The 22981-nt window shown below is 51.4% G+C and overlaps 2 protein-coding genes across 2 annotated transcripts; one reads left to right on the top strand and one right to left on the bottom strand.

Annotated features, from left to right (window-relative positions):
* Positions 1-6151: 6151 nt before the first annotated feature.
* On the top strand, positions 6152-11131 carry LOC104573014 (E3 ubiquitin-protein ligase RNF113A). Its single transcript, XM_088537167.1, has 10 exons — positions 6152-6308; positions 6461-6537; positions 6616-6720; positions 7530-7637; positions 8199-8308; positions 8507-8613; positions 9196-9285; positions 10079-10172; positions 10401-10507; positions 10997-11131. The coding sequence occupies exons 1-10, from the start codon at positions 6209-6211 to the stop codon at positions 11071-11073; spliced, it is 975 nt and encodes a 324-aa protein (XP_088393293.1). The 5' UTR covers positions 6152-6208; the 3' UTR covers positions 11074-11131.
* Positions 11132-12284: 1153 nt separating this feature from the next.
* On the bottom strand, positions 12285-22981 carry STRADA (STE20 related adaptor alpha). The gene is made up of 12 exons (XM_088537189.1): positions 22882-22981; positions 22252-22309; positions 21320-21348; positions 18010-18112; positions 17716-17837; positions 17479-17587; positions 17235-17358; positions 16364-16535; positions 16140-16244; positions 15354-15595; positions 14583-14625; positions 12285-13754 (listed from the first exon to the last, which is right to left on the bottom strand). Exons 1-12 carry the CDS (start codon positions 22891-22893, stop codon positions 13602-13604), a joined length of 1272 nt encoding a protein of 423 aa, XP_088393315.1. The 5' UTR covers positions 22894-22981; the 3' UTR covers positions 12285-13601.

Below are 22981 nucleotides of genomic sequence, written 5' to 3'. Positions count from 1 at the left end.
CCTTCCTGCCCGAGGACGGGCGGCGGGAGGAGAAACCTCGGAGGGGAAGGGTGTGCTGAAGCGATAAGAGAATCCCAAGTCAGAAGCCACGGGAGGGCTGTGGGGGCTCCCAGCGGCTCTCGTTGCTCTTTCAGGGAGGCATCAGTCGGCGCAGGAGGGGATTTGGTGTGAGGCCTTTGACACTGACACCAGCCCTCCGTGCACAGGGGCAGTCCGGTGGCCTCTTCATCCTCTCTTTCCAAGGGGTTGTCCCCTCTTCCCAGGAGGATGGAGCAGCCTCCGATGGCAGCAGCAGTGGCCCCAGCGTGGCAGCAAGGAGCAGGGCTCACGGTGGTGCAGGCGCGGGGACAGCTACGGGGCACACGGGACGCCGCAGCTGCCAGCCGGCCGGAGGGCAGGCCCAGACCCCGCAGCCCGCGCGGCTCCACGAGCTCTGCGGGCGGAATCACAACCCCATGTTCAGCCCGTGGGGCTGGCGCTCCTGCAGCAGCCGCAGGGCAGGTGTCCCCCGTGTCACTGAGTGCGGCCAGGGAAATGCCAGTCCTGGCCCTGCAGCTCTGACCAGGGAGCTCCGTGGGCGCCAGGAGGGCAAGTTCATCCCGGAAACCACTTGGTCACCAGCAGCTTCTCCCACTCCCTCCTCACCTTCCTGCCTGGCCCTGGGGGCAGATGCTGGATGTGCCCAGCCCCAGAGCCGCCCTCGGCTGGCCGGGAGCCTCTTGGAGCGCCGGAGGCTTCCGGTGCAGGGAAGCACCGGGACCGTGGAGGGCGAGAGGCCCCTCGCTGCCATCTGGTTCCCATCAGCAGCCCCGGGAAGTCTGTGTTAACTGCTGGGGCCTCAGCAAGCGGCTTTCCCAAAGGCAAAGTGAGGGCGCTGGGCCCCTTCCTCCTGCAGCCCGGCCGCAGGGAGCTGCGAGAGCACCGGGAATCTCCGGCAGGTCAGGGCAGGGGCTCAGCACCTCCTTGCAGAGGCTGCCAGGCCACTCCGACAGCAAGACCCGGGTTAAAGCTGTTGCTCTGAGGACTGATGTCCCCGAGAACACGGGCAGGATCGGTGCAGCCGGTACCGCAGGCCAGCGGAGGAGCTGCCAGAGCCTTTCTCCTCGAGTGTGAGAAGCAGCCAGCTCGTTGCACATCTGCCCCTGCTTCCTGCAGGCAGCAACAAGGGGCCGGTGCCAGGACCCAGCACGGCCAGGGAAGGCCCACGCAGCCCCAGGGCTGCTTTGGCTTCTCGAACGCTGAGAGGGGCAGCAAGACGCAGCTCAGTCCCAGCTCCAGCACGGACCACGGGGGACCCTCGTGCAGCTTCGGCTCTGCCGCCATCTCCCTGTGTGGCCTCCAGCCACCCGCTCAACCCCACGGGCACGTGGGAGCCAGGCCAGGCTCCGGCTCCGCAGCGGAGCTTTTCCAGGGGCACCGCTATGGAGAACCGGCCAGACGCCGACCCGCCAGCACCTTGGCCCCCGCCGCCCGCCCCGCCAGGCCCTTTTCCCCGCGCGCCATGCGCCCGCGCTGCCTCTCGAGAGGCTGCGGCAGCGGGAGCCCTTATGCGACGGGCGCCCTGCGCGAGCGAGGGGAGAGCCCGGCGGGTGCCCCTGCCCCCCGGAGGCTCTTCCCTGCGGACGGGGCCGACGGGCGCTGCGGGGATGGTTGGAGCATCTTACCGGGAGCTCTGGTGCAGCGGGAAATGCAACAGGAAACCTGCGCAGAGGGTGAGCAGAGCCCGTTTTCCAGAAGGCTATGGGCAGTGCCCGGCATTGGTGGGTATGGAGTGAGCTCCAGCCAGCACCAGAGCACGACGGGGCACTGGGGCACAGCCCACAGAGCCCAGTCCACAGAGGAACCGGTGCCCCACACACAGCCCTCGATGGACCTCTCCTCTCCTGGGGAGCCTGGGCTCTGCACAACATGAGCCAGACACACAAAGAAAGGGCCTGTTGGGCAGCACAGCCTAGAAAAAGGAGTTTTTGATGCTGCCCCGGAAGAAGACAGGACGGGGAAGGTGGCAGTATGAGGCAGCTGATGAAGAGGAAGGGTTGCAGTCACTGCAGTTCTGCCCGTGCCACCAACTGGCTGTGCAAAGTGCTGAGCTGTGGCTATCGCTGGTGGTGACCTGGGAAAAGCCCTGCTTGGCCAGTGTGAAGGAGATGAGTTAGCTAATGCCCAGGGGAGGGAGGACGCGGAGCAGCACTGAGGAGCAGCAGCAGAAGGAGCCGAGTCGCGCTGGTCTGGTGAAGGGGGCGCTTGGTGAAGAGGAACCGTCGCCTTCCTGAAGAGCAGCCGCAAAGACAACAGAGATGAACCGTTCCCAGGAGCGTTGCCATATGACAGAGCGAGCAGCAGCGGCCAAAAAGGGCAGCTTGGGAGGTCCAGGTTGGACATTAGGAATAACTGCTTCCCTGGGAGAACGACCTGGAAGCTCTGCAGGACAGTGCTAATGAAATGCAACCTAAAGCTGGTGCAAGTGAGCGCAGGCAGCACACAGCCACCACTGCTCCTTCCTTCCCCTTTTTGATTTCTCCACAGTCTCTTCCGTAAACATCGCCTGTCTCACCTTGGTATCTCCCTTTCTAATTTCCTACCGGAAAGTATCTGCTCTCAGGCCGGTCCTGCCACCTCCTGCAGCAATCCCAGATGCTCTTTCCTTCTCAGTGCCCTCCACTTGCTGAGTTCTCCCCAGGCTACAGGAGCTTCTCACCACAGCTCCCTGTGCGCCTGCTTTGGCGTAACTCTACCCCATCCGCTTCGAGGGCTGCGTCTCACGATGCTCCCGTTGGCTGCTCTGGTTTTTCTCACTGCTGGCAGATCCCCGGACCGTGTCTCAGCCCGGAGCTAATGGGACTGCTCATGAGATCGGTCCCCGCTTCTCCCCCATGTCCTCTTCCCATTTTGTTTCCTCTTCCTTCAACCAACCTGACATGATCTGTGATAAAACCATGCTGCATTTTTCATGCTTCCCAGCCCTATGTCTTTGGTTTCCTTCCCCAAACCTATTCTAGAGACTCTCCTTTTATTGTTCCCAAACTAGTGGACCCATAATGGTGTCTCGTCTTCCGCTTTCCACAAACACAACCTGTAAGTGTGAAGCTGGCTGACCTTCTCCTCTGAGATATGACCTGTAAAGCAGCACATCTGGAATTGCTCTTTCCTCTGCAGGCTGACCTGCTCCTTGAGCAAAGCTCCCTAAAAAGCCCTGCCAGCCACAGACTCCATCTTCCCAAGGAGAGTCCCAGATGTGCAGCCCAGATGTGCAGGAATCGCTGCCCTGCAAGGGCCGGGGAGGTTGGTGGAGCGAAGAGGAAAAGCGGAAAGACGCTCCGTGCTGCTGCGCCAGCTCCCCGAACCCGCGTGTTGACCATGTGGAGGGTTATGGGCACCCAGAGAGCTCAAAATGTACCGTAAGTGTGCTTAATAATGACTGCGATCACCCCGTCACCCGCATTTCATGTTTTTCAACCCAGAGCTTTCCTAACAGTTAGGTAAGCTCTGCAACACCCCAGATGGCAGATAAAAACGGCTGGCAGGGAAGGGGCAGGCAGACACCTCCGGGGGAACGCGGCAGCTGCCGAACAATGGACAAGAGCGCTGCAAAAGCTGGGCAAGGGCGAGGAGGAGAAGGGAAACCCCACGTCCAGCGGGGCCCGCGGGGCTCGCGTTTGTGTTTGTATTTGGAGGCTCACAGCGCTGACTCGCTGAAGGAAACCAGAAGAGGAACTCCCTTCCCTTATGAGAACTCTGGTGGGACTTTTGTGGACTAAAAAAGGTCAGGAGGCCACCATTAAGCTGGTGAAACAGAAGATGCATCCAGGCCCTTTGCAGCCCTGTGGCTGAGCTGGCCGAAGAGGCTGTTTCTGGCATCTCCGCTGGCCCGTTACTTCTTGCAGGGCCCCCGTTTAAATAGGATGCTAATGCTGGAATTATTTTGTAATCTACATTAATAACATGGCAGGCATGTGCTACTTCTTGCCTTAAATACATGACAGCTCAGCTGGGGCGCCAGATGTCTTCCCGGAGGGAGCCCCGGTGCAGTATCGTCGATGGACAAAGCCCAGTCTCCCAGGCACGATGGAGGCTGCTGCCTTAGCCGAGGCTGATGCCCCCGTGGCAGAAATCTGCAGCAAATTGATCAAAAACGTAACCTACAAGGTAGCTTAGCCGCTCTCCAGTGATCCGGTGGGATTAGACAGATCCGCCCGGCTCAAAACCCAGCGGTGGCAGCCCAGCACTGGGATACTGGAGCCCCAGGGCCGATTCCCGTCCGGTTTCTGCACAAAACACGGCTCCATTTTTGCGCGCTCCCTTTCCCCCCGCCCCGGTGCTCGGAGCCGCTCTCCTTTGTGAAGCCCGTGAGGTCCCTGGCTGCTGAGGGCTGTGTCAGAGCCCGGGGAGCCACGTTGTTAAATCCCATGGTTGTGCGATGGGAGACCCGCGGCTGCAAAGGTGGGAAGCCAGCCAGGATGGGGCACCCGAGAGCAGGGCCCTGCCTTAGCCGAGGGGGCCGAGTGACTTCAGATCTAACAGGTTTTCTTCCATCTGCGCTTTCTTTCCCCAATCGGCATCATAAAATGGTTCTATCCAGACAGCAGGCGACAAAGAGGGAACTGGCCACGAGCCCCCGGAATGCGGCGCCCGCCACATCGCGGCTCCCGGCTCCCAGCCCACGGGGGTGCCGGCATCGCTGCCCCCAAAATCCCTCCTGGGGCTCCGGCAGCACCTCGAGAGCAGCTGCCTGCCCCGAAACCGTTTCCCGCAGCCGCCTCGGCTGAGCCTCCCGGCCAGAGACAAAACTTGTGGGTGCCGCTTCCGCCAGCGGCTCCGACCTGCTCCCGAGGGCAGTGCCCAGAGCGGGGACCAAATTCCCACCCCGCTTTCTGTGGCTCCCTCCGCCTTCCCATTCCTCCCTTCTCCCCATCCCTCCGCCTGCGCTTTCCCTCCTGGCGCTTCCCTCCCTTCCTTCCCAGGAGCCCAGGACCGGCTGCAGCTCCCGGGGACCTATGGGTGGTCCTCCCATATCCCCCAGTGCCAGCGGTGCCAACCCATCCTTGTCCCCCTCCTGGGGGCCGCCCATCGTCCCCGCGCTCGGAGACTCACCGGGTGGCAGGGCTGCCCCCCCGCGAAGGCCGGCTCAGACCGTCCGTCCGTCCGTCCGTCCGTGCCGGCTCCGCTCGCCCGTGTCCGCGCGGAGGCCGGGGCTCGGGGAGCCGCAGCCGCTTCCTGCCAGCCCCGCCGGCCGCCTCGCCAGCCCTTTTATCGCGGGGCCGCCGCGGTGATTGGCTCGCGGCGCCGCGCCGGCTTCGAGCCGCGCTCGCCTTTGTGTGGAGCCAGCCTCCATCCCCGGCCTCGCCGAGCCCCCCTGCTCCCCACGGACGCCCCTCGGGCAGCAGTGACCGCGGACGGGGCCATGGGCCTTCACCCCCCTCTCATTACAACCGGTGGCTCCGGGGGGGCTCCCGCCACTCAGTGCTGCCCCGCAGCCTCCCTGCACGGCTGCCTGTGGCATCCCAGCGGATCCTGTGGGATCCTTCCCTCCAGCCCTGGCAGGAAGGCCGGCTTCCCCGGCCCGCAGCTTCAGGAAATGGGGTGCTGAGCAAGGACTGTGCCCTCCATCAGGGGAGATCCCTGAGCTGCCCTGGGGGGGCAGATGGAGCCACGGCGGGGCAGGAAGCGGGGTTCAACCGCTGCCCAAGGCCGATGGCTGCCAGGGGCGACGGGTGGCATCGCTGTGGCCGCACGGGGTGGAGGGGCTGGTGCTGGGGGTGTGCGGAGTGGGGAGCAGCCCCGCTGACCCCCCATGGTGCCTGCACGGCTGAGCACACGCAGGGCCCACGCGCTCCGGGCCCACGCGGCGCACGGAGGCAGCGGCACCGAGGGGGCCGGCGCTCACGATGGCCGGGCCGGGCGCCCATGGCCCGAGCGGGGGCACCAGGGCCCGCCTTGGCGCCATTCCGTGTTGCCATGGCGACGCGCGGGGTCCCGCGGGCTGCGCGTTGCTGCGGGGCGGAGGGGGGCGACGGGCGCCACGGGGGGGGGCCCGGGCAGCGCGGGGGGGGGCGCGGGGCCTCATCCCCCCCCTCCCGCCCCGCCGGCGGGGGGCGCCCGCCGGCCCGCCCGGTGCGCGTGACGTCACGGCCGCGGGGCAGGGCGCGTCCTCCCCGCCCGCAGGGGGCGCCGCCGCCGCCCGGCCGCTCTCTGGCTGGGGCGGCGCAAAATGGCGGAGGGCGGCTCGGTGTGCGACTTCGTGTTCAAGAAGCGCGGCCCGGCGGCGGGACGGGGCCGCCGCAAGCGGCCGAGCAGCGGCCGGGAGAGCGGTGAGGCGCGGGGCGAGCCCGCGGCGGCGGCCCGGGAGCCGCACGGGGGCCTGCGCGCGTCGGCTGCCGCCTCAGGCCCGGGCTAGGCCCTGCCCGTGTCCGGGCGGCCCCGGCGGGTTCGGGCCCCGCTGACACCCGCTTCTGGCCCGCAGAGAGCAGCGGCGAGGAGGGCAGCACGGTGGTGCGGAAGGAGCGGCGGCGCGATGTCCCCAACCCCATGATCCAGAAGGTGAGGGGGCCCCGTCCGGCTGCTCCGCGGCTGCCGGGCCCCGCCGTGCCTCACGCCTGCCCCTGTCTTGCTCCGCAGACCCGCAGGAGCGCCAAGGAGCGGCCCACGTACACGCTGAGCAGCAGCGACGAGGAGGATCCCTCCAAGGAGATTGGGGTCACGTACAAGTCGACAAGGTCGGCGGTAAGGACTGGGCAGGGACCTGATCAGGATGCGCCACATCACGCAGGGCAGGCTGCTGCTGCGCTGATCCACAGAACAGGGAGATTCACCGCAGATATTGATGCTCCTTCTCCTTCCTCCATAAGCAAGTTGGTTTTACTGCCAAGGAGGGCACAGTGCTCTCAGCACTGCTTGCTGTAACAGAAGGGTGCAGGAGCAGATGGGGGCTTTGGGGCCTTAGGAGCTTTTGGCACGTAATCTGGATTTGGCTTTAAATTGAGATTGCTTGGAATTGTTCTTTAGTTCCTGAGCAGCTGTTGCAGAAGATCTTACAAAACCTGGGAATAGGTGCCCACCAATTCAAAGCATTTGGGAGGAAACTAAACCAGATCATTGCACTCACTAAAACTGACTGCCCACAGCTGGGTTAGAAATCTAGCCGTGACATCCTGTGTGTGGCTGGATGGTTTCGTGATCACAACTTTAGACGTCGGACATCCAAGTTCAGTTTCCAGCTAAGCCAAAGCTGAGCTCAAAGGAGAAAAATGAAGCCAGGGGTTTCCCCCCTGCCTCCTTTGCAGGCCAAGCTTGGGAGCCAGCAGTAATCAGCATTCCGTTCTCTGCAAAAACTAGACTGGATATGACAGTCCTATGGGAGGGGCTCTCAGGCAAGTGCTATGAGAAGGTGGAAAGTGATGGAAGGTCAAGGAGGCGGCGTCCTGTGCATGGACACTTCTTGCTCTGTGACTGATCTTCCAAGTAATCGGGGAGCTCTTCGTCCTTTACAGGTTTTCTCTTCACTGTTGTCACGTGTCCTTCTCACTTTTTAGAAACCTGTTGGTCCAGAAGACATGGGGGCCACAGCAGTGTATGAACTGGACACAGAGAAGGATAAAGATGCCCAGGCCATCTTCGAGCGCAGCCAGAAAATCCAGGAGGTCAGTTGACACCACTGTGTAACAGCCAGTGCTCCACAGCAGGGGTGTGTGTGCTCTAACCATCCCTTTCTCCTGCTTTTCAAGAAGCATTCGAGTCTTGTGGATCTGTTGCGCAGCTCCAGGGCATGTGGGGTATCTTTGGAAGAAGCAGGTGATGAGAAAGAGCCCTGGGATTTAATAGTCCAGTCAGTTTATCTCTTGGACCCTACTGGGTTTCCAGGGGTCTGTCCTTAAGGGAGATCTGTGACTAGAGGTGAGTTACAAACCCTAAGTGCCAGGAGTAAGAGCTGTGCGTGGGCTGTGACTGGGGTGGGGAATGAGGCCTCTGCCATCTCTGATCTCAGGAGCACCGAAAAGTCTTGAGATGTGGTCATGAGGAGATCTTCCTCCGTGGCAGTTTGAGAGGCAACAAGTGTTTACCTTGTAAATAGGGGAAATTTGTGGCCTTCCCAGCCCCTTGGTGTTAAAGAAGACAGAGCTGGGAAAGGAGACTGGGGACAGAGAATTGAAAGCTTATCTGTGATGTGACCCGAGTTGCTTCATCCTTAATCACCTTCCTAGGAGCTGAGAGGGAAGGAGGATGATAAAATTTACCGTGGTATTAACAACTACCAGAAGTATGTGAAGCCCAAGGACACGTCAATGGGAAATGCCTCTTCAGGAATGGTCAGGTAGGTTGGGATAAGCGTCGGAGAAGTGGGACCTGCAGAGGAGCTCAGGCACCAAGGGCACCTCACTGGGCTTGAGCTCTGTTTTTATTACCGTTTCGTTTCTGTCTAACGAGTCCGGTGTCTGGTTCTGACCAGGCCCCCAGGGGCCTTCTCCACTGCAGCTGCGCGCCCGGCCTGAGCCTTCTCCCACCCTTTCAGAAAAGGACCCATCCGGGCTCCGGAGCACTTGCGGGCCACGGTGCGATGGGACTACCAGCCTGACATCTGCAAGGACTACAAGGAAACGGGGTTTTGTGGCTTTGGAGGTGAGTGGATCTTGCCTGTGACTGACCACATGCTGCACCAGATGATGCAGAAGGAAGGAGTGTCCAGCCTGTGGTCCCATGTTTGTGGTACCAAGATGTTCAGTTACTGATTCGTGGAGACGTGGGCTTACTTGGGGATGTTGTTGCAAAGCCTTTTCATATATGGCTTTGGTATTTACATTGCCTTTTCTAAAGATTGATGGCCCCTAACCAGTGGGTATGAGAGTCCTGGGAGTGATCTCTGGGATGTTCCAGTGAGCCACAGTCCTACAGGCTGTCCTACAAGTGAAGGAGTGGGATTTCCTGTAGCTTATTCTGCTGCAGTTTGTAGCTCTCTTCTCATGTGTAACTCATGGAGCTGCTGCCGTGGCATACAGAGCACATGTGGGATCTGTAAATGCCGGGCAGGGGCATTGCTTGGCACTGCCCTGCAGCTGAGATGGTTGGGAAAGCAGTTGGGCTTCACCTTGTATTGGCTAAAGCTTGGGCTGCCTCTAAATGAGGTGGCCTGTAAACAACTAGGCAATAGACCTAGCTGAAGGAGAAAAAAAGTGTTAACTCTTCTTCCGTTGTGTTGCTCAGACAGCTGCAAATTCCTCCACGATCGCTCAGACTACAAACACGGCTGGCAGATTGAACGGGAATTGGATGAAGGCCGATACGGAGTCAATGGTACAACCCCAGCCCTCTTCTCTCACTGGGCTAACGTCGGCGCGGGGCTGCAAAGTCTGACCCTCTCTCATGTTCTAGAGCAAACGTGACTTACTGGGATGCTCGGTTGGGGAGAAGGAAATGGGTCCTTTGCCGCCTCAAACTGTGTGGGCCACCAATGAATTAATATTAGACAAAGTTCTCTGTGTCCCACAGAGTTGCAGAAATCCCTGCTGTGGGATTATACTGCTGAGTGTGCTGAGCAAATGTACTGTTTTCAAGTAACCATGGACTGCCACCAGGGCGAATTCTTTGCTCTTGCCTTCTATAAAGAATATGGCCCTCTGTTAGTGCGTGGTGAGGTGTCAAGCAGTTGTGACTATCTTCTGCCTCCAGCCCAAGGCTGCAGCTGAGTGTTGCTTGGGAGCCCCTGCATAGTTGAGGGAAAGGGGGTGTTTTCTGTTCAGTGGGAGCCAAAGAGTTTGGCAGCATCTGCTTTGGGGAATAATAATCTAGAGGAAAAATAGGAAGGGGCTGGAGGAAATGTCTGTTTATAGCAGTGAGTAGGCGAAGCAGAAAAGAATTTTCTCCTGTGAGATGAGCAACAAGCACGATGGCTCATTAGACCTAATTATATCTCAGTCCCACGCGTGCTACTGACATCTGTGACACCCAGATGCCAGAGCTCTATTGTTTCCAGCAGAAATTCAATCCCACGGGTTCTCACCCCATGTCTAATATTTCATGCCCCATGCATTAGCATGCCAGGGTACCTCTACTTTTGCTCCAGTCTGGTTAACTTTTCCTTGTGCAGAGGAGGAAAACTATGAGGTGAGCAGTGATGAGGAAGACATGCCCTTCAAATGCTTCATCTGCAGAAGTTCCTTCAAGAACCCCGTGGTCACCAAGTAAGTGGTTGAGAACTAAAGGTCCGCGGTGGATTGAGTCCACTGGTTGCTCAGTATCTAAGGCAAACACAGTCAGTAGTTACAGGCTGGTGGGTGGAACCTGGTTGGGCTCTTCTGGTAGGTGAGGTCTTGGCCTCTGTTATCCATTGCTAGTCACTCCCAGGTCAGTTATGCTCTTGGATAGTGATTTTTATCTGGTGACCTGCAATAGCATCTGTCTCCTTGCAGGTGCAGGCACTACTTCTGTGAGAGCTGTGCCCTCCAGCACTACCGCAAATCCCAGCGCTGCTACGTGTGTGACAAGCAAACCAATGGTGTCTTCAACCCAGCAAAAGGTAATCCTCTCCTGCAGGAGAGAAGCTTTCCAGTAGGAGCAGCTGGAGCAGAAACGGCACCAGCTTCTCATGTCTGCAACCTCATCATGTTCAGCCTAGCTACAGGCACAATTTCTAGTGCCTGGAGACCTTAAACCCTGCACTGAGAGGTTTTGGAAGTATAAAAGGGGTGTTTGTGCTTGCTCAGATGGAGAGTTCTGGGAGAATCGGTTTTAGTGAGGGTAGAGGCATGTGCTAGGGGAGGGAAGGCAGTAGCTTCTTGGATGCTCTACGTGGCAGGTCAGTAATGCACTGACAGACTGACTGCAGTAGCTGCATCTCTGGGCTCAGTGAGCGGTAGCTCCTAGTGAAGCCTTTTGGCAGCTACCAGAAGTCACCTGCTTTGGTTTTGGAAGAGATGATGGGTATTTACAGATGCTGAAGAGCTTGCTTTGCTGTTGAATGCCCCTCTCCACCTGGAGTTTCATGCCTGCTCTTCCTGTTTTTCAGAGCTTATGGCAAAACTGGAAAAGCACAAGGGAGAGGAGGAGGAGTCAGATCATTCAGACCACGCAGATGATCCATAATAGCAAAACACCCTGTTTTGTATCTATATGAATAAAGTTTCCTGGGGAGAAAAAAAACCACCCTGCACTGCTTGCAGCAGTTGCCTTGGGCTTAGGAGCTGTATCCAGTGCTTGTGTATCCAACCAGCAGCTCCTAAAACTATCCTGCCTGGAGCTGGACCCTTTGTTCGCTGCTCCAGGAGGGCACAAGACTGAACGGGTGAGTTGGACTTCGAGTCACGTCTGTGTACAGCTCTGTGCTGCCACCGGGACCCGTGCACTTGTCTGCGTGAGCAGAACAGGAGCAGTGAAGACCTGTTTCAATCAGTTCCTTCACAGCTTTTTTCCTGCCCCTTGACCATGGTGCTGCCCTTTCACTCCTGGTTATGGACTTTCCCTGCTTGTTTCCTGCTGTTACCTATGGAAGCATAAAGCTGCCTTTAGTAAAGCGTGTCATTTCTAGCCTGTATATTAAATCCATCATATTTAAGCCTGTAGTGAGATAGAAGCATGGGACTGGAAGATAATATTAGCTTGCATTAAGTTCTTTCTTCAGCCTCAAACTACTAACTCATTAAAGAGTACCCTGACCTTCTGCAGCTATTTTATAGAGCTTATAGGAGTGTATTCCCTCCTGCCTATTTTTTATCTACATCACTGTTTCTAGGAGAATTCAGGAGTGAAGTCGAGCAGGTTTTCAGTGGATCACACTGCTCTGGTGTCATCCCTCCAATGTGAGGAACCCATCCTCTCCCTCTGTCACAAACTCAACCTTAAGACTTGCCTGCTGGGAGTAGTGCTGTGATTCTGTAAAAGGCTTTTGCTTTTAAAGAGCAGGGAGCCAGTTCCTGTCCAGGCTTGTGGGAAAGTGAGATGTAGATTTTGATGAGATGTAAACTTTGGTAAATTACAGCCTTAAAGAAGATGTTAGGAAATAAAGATATATTTGCTATAATTAGGCAAGAGTAATTAAATCAAAAGCCCAGATAAATGCAAAGCACTGCCAAGAAATGGACTTAGAGAGAAGTGTGGACAGCATTATATAAAAGCAACTACCTTTACTATATTTATTATATTCTGAGGTCGTGCAGCCTTGCCAGCTGAGGTGCAAGGAGCAGCCTTTTAAGTAAGGAGATCAGAAGAGAATAAGCTTGCCTAACCAGCTGTAACAGCTGTATTATTACTGTAATCTACTCCATCATTGTGTAGGAACAGCAGACTTTTAAAAAAAAAACTTCAGAAATATTTTATTTGGTTTGGCAAAAAACTAGAGTAACAAACTTTATCTGGGTTCAAGTACAGTTTATAAACACAAGAAGGACCTGTTGCCAGCACCGCTACTCGCTTCAACCACACATACAGGACTGGATTCTCAGTGCTTCATGAAAGAGTAGAAACATCTCCAGCACCCATGGTCCTTGGAAAAGTCGAACTAAAAAACCTTGAACACACCTCCAAAAAACGTATCATGGAATGGGGGAGAGCTGCTGCAGCAGCAGGGCAGAGTCACACAAACATGAATCAAGGGAAACCACAGAGGAGGCAAGCAGAGGACTTTTAACCTGCCATTCAGTCAGGAAAGGTGAAAGAGCAAGATTTACAAAAAAAAAAAAAAAAAAACTGCACAGAATGTCCAGAAAGCAGTTGAATACAAGAGGATTTAGCGTAAAAATCAACCTGGTTTTCCTCTACGCCAAGGCAGGTCACTGAGAACAAGCTGGTATGAGTGTTTCATGCTGTGAAACGAGCCCAGCTGGCAGGGTGCTGAACTAGAGAGGAGCTGTGGGCGAGGAAAAGCTGGTGCATTGCACAGATTTATTCACTTTGGTGAGGAGGAGAGGCTGGAATGCCCTATCTGACCTGGAGTTCAGTGTGTTCAGCCTCAAGTATGAAGAGTCACCAAAAGCTCTCTCCAGAACTGGAAGAGAAGAATCCAGTGCTGCAGAGGAACGCCCGATGCAGTGAACATGCCCACCACAGAACCAGGTATTCTTCAACCTCCCATCACTAAGTCTTGACTACATTTAACAATATATTCCCTTTCCCCCCACCCCTCCAACACTACCCTGTGACAACACTGGTATAATCTGACTAGCTCTAGGAGAATGCCCAAAACTAAGAGCTGCCTCCCTCCCCTTGTTATCTCTAAGGCACCCTTGAAAAAGACCAAAAAGAGGGTAGGGACATGCAGCCTTCAACAGTGATACTAGGAAGCCAGTGACTTTTCGAAACACATGAAGAGCAAGACCATAAGTAAGCAGATTCGCTCAACTCCTTCTAGTGATCTCACAGTGCTCAGCTGCAGGAACTGGGGCTTTGGGCACTGCACCAACTGGAATACTGGAGTTCCTTGGGGTTGAGCTGTTTCCAGCTTGGGTCTGTTCCATTTGTTTCCAGGCTACTTCCCAAGTAAACAGATGGTTGAAGCTCCTTCCCAAGGACCTGTAAACTCTTCTCTATGTTACATTCATCAACTTGTTTGAATGGGACCAATAAATTACAATGTCCAAGAGCTCCTCCAGAACCAGGTATATTCCATGGCGTTTTTTCTAGAATTCCCAGTCGTCCACATCCAGCTGCTCCAGGTTTGATACCAACCCAAAAATGCCACTGGGATCCTGGGGCCGCGTTCCTTCAAAGTTAGTGATGGGTGTGACGGGGCGCAGAAGCTCGGGGAGTGCTTCAGAAGCACGGCGCTTGATCTGCAGAGAAAGGAGAGAACTCAACTGTTGTTTGCATCGTGTAACAAGAAACTGCTTGACAAGCAGTCATGCCAGTAGCACTCGTCTGCCCTGGCCCTGATGGTCCTTCACCAAGGAGGAGAAGCTGCAGTGCATAGGGCAGGGAGCTGCTGCAACAGCTGTGACACTGCCTGGCACTCCTGAGCTCACTTCGTCTCCAAGTCTCTCCCAACCCTCGTAGAGAAAAGGGGCATGGAAAAAAATTAACACTTTATTTCTCAGGTTATCGCAAGTCAAGAAAAAGCTTTGAGCATAGAAACATCCCTAGCTGTACAGTGTACCCTGGCTGGCTGGCCAGCCACATCAGAAGCACCACGAGCTGCTGACTTAAGTCCCACCATGGGGGAGCATCACCCTTACCCTCAGCTAAGAACAAGCCAAACAAGTAGTTTTAGGGGCTGCAGAGCCACTGCCTCTTCTTCAGTCAAGGCTGGACATAGCACCTCAGTTTTGTCTCAGCAGGGAACTAGGCTGTGAAAGCTTAGCTCGAGTTGCAATAGCTGGTAGCTAGGAAGCTTCTGCATGAGCAACAGGCAGATTCATATTCTCTGTTCAAATTAGGAAGAGATGCACTGAGAACAGTACCTCTACCACCCAAGAGAATGCCAGAATCACCACCCTGGACTATACTGAGTCACCAAATGCCCATCAATTTAGAAACTTGGTGCTTTCACATCACAGAAAACTCAGCAACTCAACAGCTACATTCTCAGCGTAGGGTTCAGTAACATAACAAGACAACTACTACATAAAAGCCACTGTTACTTACAGATTATATGAACTTCTTACCTGCTTGAAAAAGGGATGATTAAGCAGAGCGCCCGCACTGGGCCTAGAAAAGGGAGTTAGAAGAATAAAGTGAACACACAGGAAAACGAGACAGCTAACTTGTCCTTTCAAGATGCTCAGGTGCCGTTCGGCAAGCAGTTCCCATCACAGCTCCGTCCTCCCCATCTCCTACCTTGCACCAGCTCTAGTACTCAGGCCCTCTGAGGCAGTTTAACTCACTAACCCAGCAGAAAACTTCATGGTCTCATAGCTCATGGGGTGTCTCATGTGCAGCAGAACCAGTGAGAGGCAGGGCAGGACCTGGGCCCTCCAGCAGTGAGCTGCCAGACTGGCTCACTCTCAGCCTCATGCTTAGTTTTGTGCTGTATTCTACATTTTGGAATGAAAACTACTTAAACCATGTTCAAAAATAGATAGTGATGGAAGAAAACCTTGCCTCTGTTCTGTATCTGCTATAGAAAATCTCTCTTTTATAACCAGTAGCATTGTTTGTCTCCATTGCATTTGTGTGATATTTTACAAAAATTATGAAATTCTTCAGACTCTAATAGGGAAAATATCACAAGTGTTAACACTACTTTTGGTTTACAGTAATACCTGGACTTCCCTTCCTAGTGTATGAAGCCCATCCTCACACAGCTCTGCTTTTGGAGGCGTGTTGGAGGGGGCAAAGAACAAAACCAAAGCCTCCAAACAAACACTGCTGGGAGCAGCAGCTCCAGAAAGGTTCTTATGGCAGGTCTGCAAAGAGCAGCTTCAGCCTGGCTTTACCTGAAATCTGGGTTCCTCTGCAGACACTGCTCTACAAAGTTGTGGAAGTAAGTCGAGAAGGTGCGAAGGTAAGGATGCAGTGTTGACTCTCCATTGGCTGCTCTCACGTTGCTAATCGCCATGGTCTCACCCATCCCGTAGTTAGCACTTGAACGGGAGGTTTTCATAGTCAGCTCATCAGCAGGAATTGTTGTGGTATCAAGCAAACATGGAACAGTTCCGTTCAGCTTTTCCAAAAGCATCTGGAGGAGAAGCGACATAGCAACATGAGACCCACATAGACTAGACGTGGAGAGATACAAACTGGTACCAAAGTCACAGAACATAGGGCTGGAAGGGATGTGAAGACACCATCTAGCTCACCCCAGGTTGGATCAACCACCTCCATCATCCAAAAGACATTCACCTGATAACCTGAAAAACTTTGGAAAAAGCATTCTTCAATAAATCCCCCTGCTTCATCCACTCTGCAGTTAAGTCAAGTTAAAGGTCTCCACAGGCCTCAGCTGGGGTCTGCAAGCCCTGTACTGCTGGCCGAACATCAGGGTGGGAGGCAAAGAGAAACGAAGCCTCTGCCTTTCTTATTTCAAGTAATTAGTGTTAAGATTTCTCAGGGGGTTTCAAATATCCTCGTCATTTAGACATTACCATTTTAACATGAAAGACAGGATACAGAACTACAACAGTTCTATGGGAAAAGCAGCAATGGAAAGCAAATTGTGCCCACATCCCAGTGCAGCAAGGCAGTTACACAAGCCAGGATGGAAGAGAGCAAGGAGCCTTAACCTGAGTCGAAGGCATGTCTTTAAACGGCACGTGTCCATTTGCCAGTTCACAGGCCGTTATCCCTACGCTGTAAATGTCAGATTTTGCATCATAACCCTGGAGATTCTGGAAAGAGAAGAAAAGAATGAGAAGGATTAGCCTTGTGGACTTGCACTTGATGGAAGGCAGATAATGCCAATGATAGCCAGAAGGGCAAACCTAAGTGATTAGTCAGTTGTACAGACCTGCTGCAAGACTTCAGGACTCAGCCATGGTAGGACTTTGATGCTGTATTTGGGAAAGTCATGAACAACTTTGAGGCGCTGCCCGTGGTTGATCATACTTAGATTGCTGCGCAGTCCGGAGAGGTACACCTTCCCGTCCACGGAGATCAGGATGTGGCTGGCTTTCACACTCCTCAAGGAAAAATAAAAATGGTCAGGTTCTCTTCCTTCAAAAGAGTTATATTCCTCCATGTGCCAGGGAAGCTGTTAGTTCAAAAGAACACCACAAAGGATTTAAGGCAGACACAGGGAAGGTGAAACTCTTTTACAATACATGTAGCAGGAATAGTGACCACTAGTAACCTCAAATACTCAGCATGTGAAACTAACTTTCACTGCAGGAGGACATATAAGAGGAGGAAAAAATATGTTAAGGGGATGGAGACAGTGATTTAGGAGGAAAAACCTATGGGAAGCATAACAGAATACTGGATAGGTCAGTACACAGGGCAATATGTAATCAGCCAACAGGACATGGAGGACACCGAGATTTCTAATGGCCATCCTCAATGCCGTGCAAAACTACTACTACAAACACTACAGGACTCAATTCACCCACGTGGCATTTTCTCAGGGGCTTCTCTGGCAAGGTGAAGTGCAGGACTGAAGGTCTCACCCAGGACCTTCAGCAGTAACAGGGCAAATTCCCCTGTCTCCCTATGTCTCAACTCAGAGCACATGTGCAGCATTTGAACAGAGCCACAGGAGGTTTGCCTGTCAACGTGAGCTGCAGGTGTGTTTTTCTTTTAAATAAATACTGGTCTTCAGTGTTCATTATTATGGGTAATGTAATTTCCCGTAAGTTTTCATCTGCTTGCTTGTTCTTTTTTACCTATGTACATAGCCCATATGGTGAATGTAGTCAAGTGCTTTCAACACGCCTTGAAGGATATATGCAATAGCCAGTTCGTTCATCCCATCCATAAAGTGGGTACAGATTAAATCTTTCGCAGAACCTAAAAAGAAACAAAACACTTGTTCATTGGACAGAAAAAACACATTTTTATCTCTTACACAGAATTAATTTGACAGGATGTGCTGCACAGAAAACAAAGGTATTTTCCCACTGCACCTACCATAGGCCATGAAAGACGTCACTACCCATAGCTCATTGTCAGCTATGAAAGTTGCTTTGTATGGCACAATGTTAGGGTGGTTGAAGAGCTTGGAAACATGAAGTTCTCCCTGAAAGCAAAAAAGATATTCTGAATCAGTTTAGCAAATGCAGAAGTACAGATGTGGTACTAGTGAGCACTGCTCTGCTGTCTATCCTCTCCTAAACTTGCACTATGGTATTAGTGGATCAGTGTTACCTGCAAGAATGTGACCATTTCGTTGGTACAAGCTTCCAGGTTAACTCTTCTGACTGTGACATATTCCCCTGTGGGTTTATACCTCGCCAGATTCACAATCATCAAGTCTTCAAAGCCTCTACCTGAAAGAAAAGGCATTAAAGCATCAGCAGTATTTCTTATCTTAGAGTGATTTCAGAGACGAAGAGGCATCTAAGGTCTGAAAATAATCCACCAGTTAAGGCCAATGAAGCCACGGAAATTATCTTCTCTGAAAAGCAGACTTCTGCTTCTCTGCCTCACTGGAAACATTACCTATGATAGTGAGTAACTCATAGCAGCTGCTGTCTGGTAGAAAGTTGCTCATGGTGTCCCTTTTAGGGGAAGGGGCTATCGACTCGGAGCTCGCCTCATTTGTCTACGGAAGTGAAAAAAAATAGGTCATAAGAAATAAAGATCACATGCTAGAAAAAAATCACCTGCTCCATGTATCGTCATACACACTCCAAATACTAAAACAGTATTGAATTTGAGAGAGAGAACCTATCTGCTGTTAAAATGGTTTTAAATGATTAAATATCAACTGAAGTCCAGGAGATGCCTCAGTTCATAAGATCCAGACATCTGTGTTTTAAACAAGTCACTGTAACAGGTAGGTTATCACTTGCTGTAAGCCAGAGTTTCTTTAGGAATATTTGGACAAAGCCTATTACCATTCTGCAGGACAGCCTAAGCGCTGCTCTATCATTTTTCCAGCATTATTTACAAGCTTCTGTGTCACCATCCTCTTGCCTGAGCTATAGCCATCAAATGAAAGCTTATTTATAGCACTTTTTCTGCACTTTGGCAGTCAGCATTCCTGTCCGATGCTGGGGCTTTGGTTTTCAGCTGCTCATCTGTGGTCAGACTAACACAGCTGAAGTCGTTTTGCTCATGGTAGAAGTGATGACCCAAGATCACACGCACATGAAGAGAGAAGCTCTAAATGAAAAGCAAAGCGTTAATGCTTAGAAAAATAAAAGAAAGCAAAAGACACCGCAACACGTAAGGGAGCAGCACTCCCAGCTCTGCCAGCTCCTCTTCAGTCTATGTGACATAAAGGTATGTGCTTTATTTGTGTGTGCGTAAGTCTTCCCCACAGGAGTTTGCAGAAGATTGTATTTGCTGTTCTTCAACACAACTTGCAACTCCTTCAACTTCTTATAGTTACAAGGAGTGCATCCTAATGGGGATCCAAATGTACTTGGTGAACAAGATCAGATTTAGTTATTTCAGCTTTCCAGCACATTAATTCCTACTGACATTTGGAACCCCAGCTCATTTTTTCCACTTCATTCCTCATCAACTGTAAATGCCCTTTACCAGACCTCTTCTCACAATAAATGAAGCAGAAAAAAAAAAAAGTTCTAGGCATTTTCCTACAGTGACAGTACATCTGTATATACTCTGATGGAAATAACACAGTGACAGCTGAAAAACAAAGCACTGCTCTATGCTCACTCCAGGCTACTGAGACCAGAGCAAACAAGAATTCACCATAAATTCCCCTTGGTTCAGTCTCAGTATTCCCAAAAAGCTCTCAACTATCCCTAAATATACCTTGGGAGTAAGCCAATTGTCAGATTGGTACGTTCCAGCTTTTCAGCTGACTCTGGGCAGCATACCCTTTACCTCTTTCTGCCCATCTGTAAAACAAATGCATTTTTCAGTGATGGGAAAAGGCAAAACTGAGTTTTGTGGCAGTGCTATGGTATTATTTCAGATCAAACAATTCCAGCTCAGCAATTCCACCAAGCCTCTTTTCAGATAACTAACCCCCAAGATAGCAGCAGTCTCAAATCCTTTATTCCAGTCGCTTTACTACCCAGTGCTGTTGCTCATTTAAGAACAGGCAGCAAGTTTCTACTCGCATTTTCAGACTTCTATTAAAGACGCCTGTCAATTCTCACTTCAGTTTCATCATTCATTACATTTTCCAGCAATTTCACGCAGTCCTGTCAACAGTAAGATTGACAGGAGAGACACACAGGCAGATGGAAACCTCTGAAGCAGAAAGGCACCACCAAGGAAATGGAAGCAGAAGACTCTGTTAAGCAGCGTTATGGAGCAGTGACAGCTGGTGAAACACTGAGCAATATGCAAGTGATTATATGCTTTAATAAAAGTCTACTCCAGATTTAGCATAAGCCAACAAAAAAGATGCAAAAAAAATTAATCTTATTATGGTGTAGGCTTGTTTCAACAGCAATAGAAAAATACAGTCAGTTCCCTTTTTAAAAGTCTCCCAATACATCACTCACCTCTCTTCATGTTAGCAGCTACCAATAACTGAGTTAACAGAAAAGGAGCTCTACCAGAAATTTATCAACATTCTACAAGAGTTTAAACAAAAGTTAAACTGAAATGTCACTTATGAAATACTTCAAAAAAAGCTCCTCAATGGTTTCACACAGGATATCTTTTGGTGTATGGTCAAGAGCAAAGGCAGCTGCAAAATGAAGTTACATATGACTAGTTTTATGGCATGACATTCATTAACAGCTAGCTTTCAGGCTTGTTGATCAGATTTTAATTTGAAAACCTTTTAAGGAAATTAATCTTTGAAGGATAAGTACTCTTTAAAATGCCATAAGAAAATCAGTTATGTGATGCCAGCAATTCGTTTGCCAAATGAATTAGGAAGAATGTTGCTTTTGCTCTACTGCCTTCCCCACTACCTCCTCATTCCTTCCAACACTTTCAACACCAGCAGCAAAAATTTCTTTTCCCCATAAAATTATTGACCTTTTCCTCTAAGCATCCTGGAAAAAAGGTAAGCTTCTGTTTAGATGCAAGAATAGAGCTGCAATACTGCTGCAAAGATCTCCAAAACCTCAAGTGAATATATGAACAGAAACAAAACAGCTCAATTTGTTCCCACTGCAAAAAAAATCTATGCACAAAGCTCAGCCGTTTAACAAAAAGTGTTAATTTAGAGGACTTTACGCAAAACAGAGTAATGGCAAACTGTTAGCATAGTCCATGCCATTAAATTATAGACACTGACACAACATCAATTACAAGCAGCTTGAGCTGAAACCATTATAATCAAATGCTGGTTTTAACTTCTGTTTGTAATTAATTTAAAGCAGTGCAACACCTGCATACCAAAGGGTTTCAGTATGACATCAGCAGGTGGAAAATCATTTACACAAATATATTCTGCCCAAAGTTGTTATTTTATAAACATAATACATTGTGAAACAGCTAATGTGTAATCAGGGCCTGCATCAGAGGTAAAATCCTCAACTGCCCCATTTTGGCTGCATGTTTCTGAACAAACTTTCCATGTTCACAGGATCTTTTCATCATTAATAGGCAGAACTCTACACATGCATAGAGCTGGCTCTGAGGACAACCAGACAAATTGGAAATTATTCGATTAAATTTAAGTCCTTGACTTGTCACAAGCAGTTTGAAAGGCACACACCAAAATCTCCATTCCAGGGTGAAACCTATTTCCACACTTGTAGAGCTAAATATACAGATGAAATATATAACTAAGGTAAAAAGAAAAATCAAACTTCCACAAGGAATAATCTCCATGCAATGAACCACAGCACCACAACCTGCAAAAGTCACTTACTTTTCTCCGAGAGTCACCCGGAGGCTGCTCTGGAGTAAAGAAATTAATTGTTCACCATGTTGTGTTTAACAGATACCCATATATATCCAAATATAGTTGGAACATACTGATGAAAGCCAAAGCAATAACCTCACAAGATACTTTTTGATACCAAATAAATATTCTTGGACAAAGACATGAAATTTACAGTTAAGGTTGCAACCCTAAAAAAGTTACTATAATACAAAGTTATGGGAATTAAAGAGATTCAAATAGTTCTACTTTGTATATGTTCTCCAAAATAAATATAAACTGAGAACTGTTTATTATCCCTCTAAGCCCATTCAAAAAGTTGTAGCTAGGTAACTTAAACCCAAAAGAAACTATTTAAAGTCTATAAATCAGTGAAAGTCTCTCCAATTCATCTAGAATCTCAAGAACTCAGCGCTCACTCCCCTGTACTCCCTTATTACTGACCAAGGATTCTGCATTCTAGCGGACAATTTTTCTAGTTACAGACAAGGCCGAATAAACTCGCTCTCTTGCGGCCAATAGCTCCCAAAAGGGAGCTCCCAAAGGGGAGCTATTATGGGAGCTATAGCTCCCAAAAGGGAGCTATTATCACAGTTTCAAAATGTATTTTTTCTTGTGAAATAGCTACTAATTTTCCTCAACTTCAAGCTTTTCTTTTGCATAGGATAAAGGGGGTTATAACAGAAATACAAATTATTGAGTCTGAAATTAGTACTAGCATCAACTCAACCTTGATTTCCCAGTAGCTTCCTGTATCTTGGCCACTTCCATATTAACTTTACTTACTTGGCCAGTTTGAAGACTTGTGCTACAACTGGATTTGCTTTCCCACTTAAGATACATATTTATACGAAAACAATAGAACTTGAGGCCAACAGATGAGATTTCTATCAGTGTCATGTAACGAGAGGAAAACTTACCTCCAAACAGTTCGAATTCTCTTAAGCCCTCAACAATGAACTTTTCAGACACCCACCGCTAAAAGAAAGCAGAATCCACCCAGAATTAATTATTTCTTTTAGAGACAAGCTGATATTCAATTATTCCCCCCCTTCCCCAAACAAACAGAACAGAATTGCTGTTATCATTTAAACGCTGGGGTCAGGGTGATGAGCTGTGACAGGGGAGCGCGTCCCTCCTCCGGCCGGTGCGGATACCATCCCGCACCGCGGTTTGCTGGATAACGGGCCTGGGAACGGCAGTTCAGATGCTCCAGACGAACCCCCCGTGCGCGCACACACGGCGCGAGAGGGGCTACAGCCCGCGGGGCCGCACGGGGTGTTCGCTGGCACGCGAGAGGCAGGAAAAAACCCTCGACTACTAATAACGGGGACCAGGCGCGTGAAGCGTTCGGTTCTTTGCGGGTTACCGGCTAAACGTGACATCTAAACGCTCCTGTTTACACTAGCGCCACTGCAGCCGCGCTTTCCTGCAAGGCGCCGAATCCCCGCGGCGCGGAGCGGAGCGAGCGCCTCTCCCAGCGGCCCTGCCCGCACCCGGGGCCGCTGGCCCGGGAGGCCGCGCCGGGCCCGCGCCCTTGGGCTACTCACGAGGAAAGACATGGGCGCCGGCTCCGTGGCACGGCGCGGGCCCGCGGCCGGCGCCTCGCGGGGACGCAGGAGCCCGCGGCGCTGCGGCCGCCTCGCCTCG

The sequence above is a fragment of the Tinamus guttatus genome, unplaced genomic scaffold, assembly GCF_059628265.1.
Source record: "Tinamus guttatus ecotype Peru unplaced genomic scaffold, ASM5962826v1 Tinamus_guttatus_pri_ptg000732l, whole genome shotgun sequence".
NCBI classification, from domain to species: domain Eukaryota; kingdom Metazoa; phylum Chordata; class Aves; order Tinamiformes; family Tinamidae; genus Tinamus; species Tinamus guttatus.
Note: the sequence above shows the minus strand (reverse complement) of the source record. Positions and strands in the feature narration are given on the sequence as shown.

Excerpts from the sequence above, each read along its gene's own strand:
- LOC104573014 (XM_088537167.1), top strand. The coding sequence starts at position 6,209 with ATGGCGGAGGGCGGCTCGGTGTGCGACTTCGTGTTCAAGAAGCGCGGC. Across the intron at positions 6,721-7,529 it reads ACAAGTCGACAAGGTCGGCG|AAACCTGTTGGTCCAGAAGA; the intron begins GTAAGGACTGGG and ends CTCACTTTTTAG. Across the intron at positions 7,638-8,198 it reads GCAGCCAGAAAATCCAGGAG|GAGCTGAGAGGGAAGGAGGA; the intron begins GTCAGTTGACAC and ends TCACCTTCCTAG.
- STRADA (XM_088537189.1), bottom strand. Across the intron at positions 17,588-17,715 it reads AAATGGTCACATTCTTGCAG|GGAGAACTTCATGTTTCCAA; the intron begins GTAACACTGATC and ends TTTTGCTTTCAG. Across the intron at positions 17,359-17,478 it reads GACGTCTTTCATGGCCTATG|GTTCTGCGAAAGATTTAATC; the intron begins GTAGGTGCAGTG and ends GTTTCTTTTTAG.